The sequence below is a fragment of the Tinamus guttatus genome, unplaced genomic scaffold, assembly GCF_059628265.1.
Source record: "Tinamus guttatus ecotype Peru unplaced genomic scaffold, ASM5962826v1 Tinamus_guttatus_pri_ptg001572l, whole genome shotgun sequence".
Lineage (NCBI taxonomy): Eukaryota > Metazoa > Chordata > Aves > Tinamiformes > Tinamidae > Tinamus > Tinamus guttatus.
This window is the reverse complement of record NW_028290106.1, coordinates 1-9,901: the sequence shown is the minus strand read 5'-3', so window position 1 is coordinate 9,901 and position 9,901 is coordinate 1. Positions and strand designations below refer to the sequence as shown.

At 71.3% G+C, this 9,901-nt stretch overlaps 1 protein-coding gene across 1 annotated transcript; it reads right to left on the bottom strand.

Moving 5' to 3' along the window:
* Nucleotides 1–330: 330 nt before the first annotated feature.
* LOC148590224 (splicing factor 3B subunit 2-like) lies at nucleotides 331–9,811 on the bottom strand (the record flags this gene model as incomplete). The annotated part of the gene is made up of 3 exons (XM_088539297.1): nucleotides 331–416; nucleotides 4,551–4,736; nucleotides 9,712–9,811. Coding segments are annotated over 3 exons (358 nt in total), but the record flags the coding sequence as incomplete, so codon positions are not given.
* Between the last annotated feature and the right edge of the window lie 90 nt (nucleotides 9,812–9,901).

The following is a 9,901-nucleotide window of genomic DNA, read 5'->3' as shown; positions in this document are numbered from 1 at the left end:
CCCCAGCTGCATCCTGGGTCCCCCACGGGGCTCCCCCTCGGGGGAAGTGGCAGCAGGAGGGGACATTGAAGGACACGTTGGAGCAGCAGGGACAGTGTCACCAAGTGGGAGCTGCCCCAGGGGACGATGCCACCAGCATGGGGGACACCAAGGGACCCCAGGCACCGCCTCCCCACCCGCCCTGGGGACACAAGTGCCACCTGCAGCGCCGCTGTCACCAACACAGAACCGGGTGCTCCCAGTGTCACCTGGGCCTTTATTTACAAAACGGGGGCAGGAGGGGACATGGGGACAGGGGGACACGGGGCTGGGGACGCTGGGGACGTCGGGGACGTTGGGGACATCTAGAACTTGAACTCCTTGTACTTCTTGCCGCCGCCGCGGGCGTCCTGGGGCTGGGCCTTGCGCTTCTTTTGCTGCGGAGAGAGGGGCGAGTTGGGGACGGGGACAGCGCTCGGTGGCACCGCGTGTCCCCAGGTGTCCCCGCGTGTCCCCAGTGGCGGCACCAGGTGCCCCCAGGTGTTCCCAGGTCTCCCTCGGTGTCCCCAGTGGCGGCACCGGGTGTCTCCAGGTGTCCCCGGGTCTCCCCAGGTGTCCCTAGTGGCAGCACCGGGTGTCCCCAGGTGTCCCTGCGTGTCCCCAGCGGCAGCACCAGGTGTCCCCCTGTGTCCCCAGTAGCAGCGCTGGGTGTCCCGCGTGTCCCCAGCGTCAGCACCGGGTGTCCCCAGGTGTCCCCCTTGTCCCCGGTGGCAGCGCCAGGTGTCCCCGTGTGTCCCCAGCGGCAGTGTTGGGTGCCCCCATGTGTCCCCACGTGTCCCCAGCGGCATCAGTGGGTGCCCCCATTGTCCCCGGCGGCAGTGCCAGGTGTCCCTGCGTGTCCCCAGCAGCAGCACCAGGTGTCCCTAGTGGCAGCACCGGGTGTCCACAGGTGTCCCCATGTGTCCCTGCGTGTCCCCAGTGGCAGTGCCGGGTCTCCCCAAGTGTCCCCATGTGTCCCCAATGGCAGCACTGCGTGTCCCTGCGTGTCCCCAGTGGCAGCACCGGGTGTCCCCAGGTGTCCCATGTGTCCCCAGTGGCAGCACCGGGTGTCCCCAGCGGCAGTGTCGGGTGCCCCCAGGTGTCCCCGTGTGTCCCTGCGTGTCCCCAGCAGCAGCACCAGGTGTCCCTAGTGGCAGCACCGGGTGTCCCCAGGTGTCCCCGTATGTCCCTGCGTGTCCCCAGCGGCAGCACCAGGTGTCCCCGTGTGTCCCCAGTGGCAGTGCTGGGTCTCCCAGGTGTCCCCCTGTGTCCCCAGCGCCAGCACTGGGTGCCCCCAGGTGTCCCCAGTGGCAGCACTGGGTGTCCCCAGGTGTCCCCGCGTGTCCCCAGCGGCAGCACCAGGTGTCCCCATGTGTCCCCAGCGCCAGCGCTGGGTGTCCCCACAGTGTCCCCAGTGGCAGCACCAGGTGTCCCCCCATGTCCCCAGCAGCAGCACCGGGTGTCCCCAGCGGCAGTGTCGGGTGCCCCCAGGTGTCCCCATGTGTCCCTGCGTGTCCCCAGTGGCAGCACCAGGTGTCCCCCCGTGTCCCCAGTGGCAGCGCCGGGTGTCCTGGGTGTCCCCAGCAGCAGCGCCGGGTGTCCCCAGGTGTCCCCACGTGTCCCCAGCAGCAGCACCAGGTGTCCCTAGTGGCAGCACCGGGTGTCCCCAGGTGTCCCCGTATGTCCCTGTGTGTCCCCAGTGGCAGCACCAGGTGTCCCCACGTGTCCCCAGCGGCAGCACCAGGTGTCCCCGTGTGTCCCCAGCGGCAGTGTCGGGTGCCCCCAGGTGTCCCCATGTGTCCCTGCGTGTCCCCAGTGGCAGCACCAGGTGTCCCGGGTGTCCCCAGCGGCAGCACCAGGTGTCCCCCCGTGTCCCCAGTGGCAGCGCCGGGTGTCCTGGGTGTCCCCAGCAGCAGCGCCGGGTGTCCCCAGGTGTCCCCACGTGTCCCCAGCAGCAGCACCAGGTGTCCCTAGTGGCAGCACGGGGTGTCCGGAGGTGTCCCCGTATGTCCCTGCGTGTCCCCAGCGGCAGCACCAGGTGTCCCCGTGTGTCCCCAGTGGCAGTGCTGGGTGTCCCAGGTGTCCCCAGCGGCAGTGCCGGGTCTCCCAGGTGTCCCCCTGTGTCCCCAGCGCCAGCACTGGGTGCCCCCAGGTGTCCCCAGTGGCAGCACCGGGTGTCCCCAGGTGTCCCCGCGTGTCCCCAGTGGCAGTGCTGGGTGCCCTGGGTGTCCCCAGTGGCAGCACCAGGTGTCCCCAGCAGCAGCGCTGTGTGTCCCTGCATGTCCCCAGTGGCAGCACCAGGTGTCCCCATGTGTCCCCAGCGGCAGCACCAGGTGTCCCCGTGTGTCCCCAATGGCAGTGCCGGGTCTCCCAGGTGTCCCCAGGTGTCCCCAGTGGCAGTGCTGGGTGTCCTGGGTGTCCCCAGTGGCAGCACCAGGTGTCCCCGCGTGTCCCCAATGGCAGTCCCAGGTGTCCCCGTGTGTCCCCAGTGGCAGCACCAGGTGTCCCCATGTGTCCCCAGCGGCAGCACCAGGTGTCCCCGTGTGTCCCCAATGGCAGCGCCGGGTGTCCCGGGTGTCCCCAGTGGCAGCACCGGGTGTCCCCAGGGGCAATGCCGGGTGTCCCCGTGTGTCCCTGCGTGTGTCCCCAGCAGCAGCACCAGGTGTCCCCGTGTGTCCCCAGCGCCGGCGCTGGGTGTCCCGCGTGTCCCCAGCGGCAGCACCAGGTGTCCCCAGGTGTCCTCGTGTGTCCCCAGTGGCAGTGCTGGGTGCCCTGGGTGTCCCCAGTGGCAGCACCAGGTGTCCCCGTGTGTCCCCAGCGCCAGCGCTGGGTGTCCTGGGTGTCCCCAGCGGCAGTGCCGGGTCTCCCAGGTGTCCCCAGTGGCAGTGCTTGGTGTCCTGGGTGTCCCCAGTGGCAGCACCAGGGGTCCCCGCGTGTCCCCAGTGGCAGTCCCGGGTGTCCCCGTGTGTCCCCAGTGGCAGCACCAGGTGTCCCCATGTGTCCCCAGGGGCAGCACCAGGTGTCCCCGTGTGTCCCCAGTGGCAGTGCTGGGTGTCCTGGGTGTCCCCAATGGCAGCACCGGGTGTCCCCAGGGGCAATGCCGGGTGTCCCCGTGTGTCCCCAGTGGCAGCACCAGGTGTTCCCATGTGTCCCCAGCGGCAGCACCAGGTGTCCCCGTGTGTCCCCAATGGCAGCGCCGGGTGTCCCGCGTGTCCCCAGTGGCAGCACCGGGTGCCCCCAGGTGTCCCCAGTGGCAGCACCGGGTGTCCCCATTGTCCCCAGTGGCAGTGCCAGGTGTCCCCGTGTGTCCCCAGCGGCAGCACTGGGTGCCCCCAGGTGTCCCCAGTGGCAGTGTCAGGTGTCCCCAGGTGTCCCCGTGTGTCCCTGCGTGTCCCCAGCGGCAGCACCAGGTGTCCCCACGTGTCCCCAGTGGCAGTGCTGGGTGCCCTGGGTGTCCCCGGCGGCAGCACCAGCTGTCCCCGCGTGTCCTGGGTGTCCCCGGCGGCAGCGCCAGGTGTCCCCGTGTGTCCCCAGCGGCAGCACTGGGTGTCCCCAGGTGCCCCCGTGTGTCCCTGCGTGTCCCCAGTGGCAGCACCAGGTGTCCCCATGTGTCCCCAGTGGCAGCACCGGGTGTCCCCAGTGGCAATGCCAGGTGTCCCCGTGTGTCCCTGCGTGTGTCCCCAGCGGCAGCACCAGGTGTCCCCGTGTGTCCCCAGTGGCAGTGCTGGGTGTCCTGGGTGTCCCCAGCGGCAGTGCCAGGTGTCCCTGCTTGTCCCCAGTGGCAGCACCAGGTGTCCCCGTGTGCCCCCAGCGCCGGCGCTGGGTGTCCCGGGTGTCCCCAGCGGCAGCACCGGGTGTCCCCAGGTGTCCCCGCGTGTCCCTGCGTGTCCCCAGCAGCAGCACCAGGTGTCCCCGTGTGCCCCCAGCGCCAGCGCTGGGTGTCCCGCGTGTCCCCAGCGGCAGCACCAGGTGTCCCCGTGTGTCCCCAGTGGCAGTGCTGGGTGTCCCAGGTGTCCCCAGCGGCAACACCGGGTCTCCCAGGTGTCCCCCTGTGTCCCCAGCGCCAGCACTGGGTGCCCCCAGGTGTCCCCAGTGGCAGCACCGGGTGTCCCCAGGTGTCCCCGCGTGTCCCCCCGTGTCCCCAGCGGCAGCACCAGGTGTCCCCACGTGTCCCCAGTGGCAGCGCTGGGTGTCCTGGGTGTCCCCAGCGGCAGCACCAGCTGTCCCCGCGTGTCCTGGGTGTCCCCGGCGGCAGCGCCAGGTGTCCCCGTGTGTCCCCAGCGGCAGCACTGGGTGTCCCCAGGTGCCCCCGTGTGTCCCTGCGTGTCCCCAGTGGCAGCACCACGTGTCCCCGTGTGTCCCCAACGTCAGCGCTGCGTGGCCTGGGTGTTCCCAGCGGCAGCACCAGGTGTCCCCAGGTGTCCCCGTGTGTCCCCAACGCCAGCGCTGCGTGTCCCGGGTGTCCCCAGCGGCAGCACCAGGTGTTCCCGCGCTGTCCCCCCGCGTGTCCCCGCGTCCCCCCGCGGCGTCACCTTCTGCTTGGCGGCGTGCTCGGCCACCATGTCGCTGAAGTCCTCCTTCTCCACCTGCGCCTGCTGCTCGCGCACGTGCTCCTCGTACTTCTGCGTCATGGCCGTGGGGTCCAGCTCGAGCTCCTCGGGCGCCAGCGCCACCTCCACGCCCTGCGCCTCGGCCACCGCGCCCTTGCGGCCCAGCACCTGCGGGGACACGGAGGGGACATGGTGGGGACATGGGGGGACACGGCAGGGACACGGTGGGGACATGGGGGGGACGTGGTGGGGACATGAGGGGACACGGGGGGGACACAGGGGGATGTGGGGGGGACATGGGGGGACACGGGGGGGACACGGGGAGGACACGGCAGGGACATGGGGGGGACGCGAGGGGACACAGGGGGGACATGGGGGATGTGGTGGGGACACGGGGGGGACACGGGGGGGACACATGGGGGGACACGGTAGGGACGTGGGGGGGAACACGAGAGGACACGGGGGGACACGCGGGGGGACATGGCGGGGACGTGGTGGGGACATGGGGGGACACGGGGGGACACGGGGGGGACATGTGGGGACACAGGGGGGACATGGGGGGGAAATGGGGGGGACGTGGTGGGGACATGAGGGGACACAGAGGGGACACGAGCGCCACCTCCACGCCCTGCGCCTCGGCCACCGCGCCCTTGCGGCCCAGCACCTGCGGGGACACGGGGGGACATGGGGGGGACGTGGGGGGACACGGCAGGGACACGGTGGGGACATGGGGGGGACGTGGTGGGGACATGAGGGGACACGGCAGGGACACGGTGGGGACATGGGGACGTGGTGGGGACATGGGGGGACACGGCAGGGACACGCGGGGGACACGAGGGAGACATGGTGGGGATGTGGTGGAGACATGGGGGGACACGGGGGGACACAGGGGGGACGCAGGGGGACATGGGGGGACACGAGGGGACACGGGGGGGACATGTTGGGGACATGGAGGGGACACAAGGGTACACAGGGGGGACATGGGGGGGACGTGGGGGGACACGGCAGGGACACGGTGGGGACATGGGGGGGACGTGGTGGGGACATGAGGGGACACAGAGGGGACACGAGCGCCACCTCCACGCCCTGCGCCTCGGCCACCGCGCCCTTGCGGTCCAGCACCTGCGGGGACACGGGGGGGACATGTGGGGACACGGGGGGGACACGGCAGGGACATGGGGGGGACGTGGTGGGGACATGAGGGGACACAGAGGGGACACGAGCGCCACCTCCACGCCCTGCGCCTCGGCCACCGCGCCCTTGCGGCCCAGCACCTGCGGGGACACGGGGGGGACATGAGGGGACACAGTGGGGACATGGGGGGGACATGGGGGGAACACGAGGGGGACGTGGTGGGGACGTGGCGGTGACATGGGGGGACATGGGGGGACACGGTGGGGATGTGGGGGGAACACGAGGGGACACGAGGGGGACATGGGGGACGTGGTGGGGACATGGGGGGGACATGGGGGGACACGGTGGGGACGTGGGGGGAACACGAGGGGACACGAGGGGGACATGGGGGACGTGGTGGGGACATGGGGGGGACATGGGGGGACACGGTGGGGACGTGGGGGGACACGGTGGGGACACAAGGGGACACGGGGGTACACAAGGGGGACACGGCAGGGACATGAGGGGGACACGGTGGGGACCCGGGGGGGACTTCGTTGGGATATGGTGGGGACACAGGGGGACATGGGGGGAACACGAGGGGACACAGGAGGGACACGGGGTGGACATGGGGGGGACACGAGGGGACACGGGGGACATGGGGGGATACGGGGGGGGACACGGTGGGGACGTGGTGGGGACATGGGGGGACACGGGGGGACACAGGGGGGACACAGGGGGACATGGGGGGACACGAGGGGACACGGGGGGGACATGTTGGGGACATGGAGGGGACACAAGGGTACACAGGGGGGACATGGGGGGGACGTGGGGGGACACGGCAGGGACACGGTGGGGACATGGGGGGGACGTGGTGGGGACATGAGGGGACACAGAGGGGACACGAGCGCCACCTCCACGCCCTGCGCCTCGGCCACTGCGCCCTTGCGGCCCAGCACCTGCGGGGACACAGGGGGGACATGTGGGGACACGGGGGGGACATGGGGGGGACATGGGGGGAACACGAGGGGGACGTGGTGGGGACGTGGCGGTGACACGGGGGGACATGGGGGGACACGGTGGGGACGTGGGGGGAACACGAGGGGACACGGGGGGGACATGGGGGAAGTGGTGGGGACATGGGGGGGTCATGGGGGGACACGGTGGGGACGTGGGGGGACATGGTGGGGACACAAGGGGACACGGGGGTACACAAGGGGGACACGGCAGGGACGTGGTGGGGACACGGTGGGGACCCGGGGGGGACTTGGTGGGGATATGGTGGGAACACAGGGGGACGTGGGGGGAACATGAGGGGACACAGGAGGGACACGGGGTGGACATGGGGGGGACATGAGGGGACACGGCGGGGACATGGGGGGACACGGGGGGGATGCGGGGGGACACGGGGTGGACATGGGGGGACGCAGGGGGCACATGGTGGGGACATGGGGGGGACATGAGGGGACACAGGGGGGACACGGTGGGGACGTGGTGGGGACATGGGGGGACACGGGGGGACACAGGGGGGACGCAGGGGGACATGGGGGGACACGAGGGGACACAGGGGGGACATGTTGGGGACATGGAGGGGACACAAGGGTACACAGGGGGGACATGGGGGGGACGTGGGGGGACACGGCAGGGACACGGTGGGGACATGGGGGGGACGTGGTGGGGACATGAGGGGACACAGAGGGGACACGAGCGCCACCTCCACGCCCTGCGCCTCGGCCACCGCGCCCTTGCGGCCCAGCACCTGCGGGGACACGGGGGGACATGGTGGGGACACAGGGGGGACATGGGGGAGACATGGGGGGGACGTGGTGGGGACGTGGCGGTGACACGGGGGGACATGGGGGGACACGGTGGGGACGTGGGGGGAACACGAGGGGACACGGGGGGGGACATGGGGGACGTGGTGGGGACATGGGGGGACACGGTGGGGACGTGGGGGGACACGGTGGGGACACAAGGGGACATGGGGGTACACAAGGGGGACACGGTGGGGACCCGGGGGGGACTTGGTGGGGATATGGTGGGGACACAGGGGGACGTGGGGGGAACACGAGGGGACACAGGAGGGACACAGGGGGGACATGGGGGGGACACGAGGGGACACGGGGGGGGATGCGGGGAGACACGGGGCGGACATGGGGGGGACGCGGGGGGCACATGGTGGGGACATGGGGACATGAGGGGACACGGGGGACATGGGGGGGACATGGGGGGACACGGGGGGGGACACGGTGGGGACGTGGTGGGGACATGGGGGGACACGGGGGGGACACAGGGGGGACGCAGGGGGACATGGGGGGGACACGAGGGGACACGGGGGGGGACATGTTGGAGACATGGAGGGGACACAAGGGTACACAGGGGGGGACATGGGGGGGACGTGGGGGGGACACGGCAGGGACACGGTGGGGACATGGGGGGGACGTGGTGGGGACATGAGGGGACACAGAGGGGACACGAACGCCACCTCCACGCCCTGCGCCTCGGCCACCGCGCCCTTGCGGCCCAGCACCTGCGGGGACACGGGGGGGGACATGTGGGGACACAGGGGGGGACATGGGGGGGACACGGGGGGACACGGCGGGGACACAGCAGGGGACATGGCGGGGACGTGGTGGGAACACAAGGGGACACGAGGGGGACGTGGTGGGGACATGGGTGGATACGGGGGGACATGGGGGGGACATGGGGGACGTGGTGGGGACATGGGGGGGACACGGGGGGGGGACACGGGGGATGTGGGGGGGGACATGGGGGGGACATAGGGGGGGACACGGGGGGGACACGGCAGGGACATGGGGGGGACGCGAGGGGACACAGGGGGGACATGGGGGATGTGGTGGGGACACGGGGGGGACACGGGGGGGGACACATGATGGGGGACACGGTAGGGACGTGGGGGGGGACGCGAGGGGACACGGGGGGGGACGTGCTGGGACACGGGGGGGGACACGGGGATGCAGGGGGACACGGGGGGACATGGGGGGGAACACGAGAGGACACGGGGGGGACACGCGGAAGGGGGACATGGCGGGGACGTGGTGGGGACATGGGGGGACACGGGGGGACACGGGGTGACATGGAGGGGACGTGGGGGGGGCATGGGGGGGACATTGGGGGGGACATGGCGGGGACATAGGGGGTCGTGGGGGGACATGGGGGGGGACATGGAGGGACATGGGGACACAGCGGGGACACAGCGGGGACACAGGGGACACGGGGGGTGACGCAGGGGGGGACATGGGAGGGACATGGGGCGACACGGCGGTGGACGTGGTGGGGATATGATGGGGACACGCGGGGACACGGGGGGACACGGTGGGGACGTGGCGGGGACATGGGGGGACATGGAGGGACACAGGGGACAAGGGGTGACATGGAGGGGGACGTGGGGGGACATGGGGGGACAGTGGGGACACAGCGGGGACACTGGGGACACAGCGGGGACACGGGGGACACGGGGGTGATGCAGGGGGGACATAGGGGGGACATGGTGGGTACACGGGGGGACACAGGGGGAAATGGGGACACGGAGGGACATGGGGGGAGACATGGGGGGAGACACGGGGGGACATGTGGGGACACGCGGGGACACAGGTGGGGACGCGGGAGGACACGGGGAGACACGCGGGGACACAGGTGGGGACATGGGGGGACATGGGGGGGACATGGGGGATGCGGGGAGACACGGGGGGACGCGGGGGGACACGAGGAGACACGGGGACACGGAAGGGACGCGGGGGGACATGTGGGGACACGTGGGGACACGGAAGGGACATGGAGGGACACGCGGGGACATGTGGGGACACGTGGGGACACGCGGGGACGCGGCGCTCACGGCGGCCACGTCGTAGATGTGCGTGGAGCCCATGAGGGCGCTGCCCACGGTGGCTGCGGGGGGACACGCGGGGACACGGAAGGGACGCGGGGGGACACGGGGGGACACGTGGGGATGCGGGGACACAGAAGGGACGCAGGGGGACATTGGGACACGCGGGGACACGGCGCTCACGGCGGCCACGTCGTAGATGTGCGTGGAGCCCATGAGGGCGCTGCCCACGGTGGCCGTGCGCTTCTCGGGGACAACGGCGAAGAGCTGGGGGGTCTCGCTGCTGCGGGGGGGGGACACGGCCACTGTCACCTCGCGGTGACACCCGGGAGCCCCTGGTGCCACCTGCTGCCCCTAGTGCCACCCGGGATCC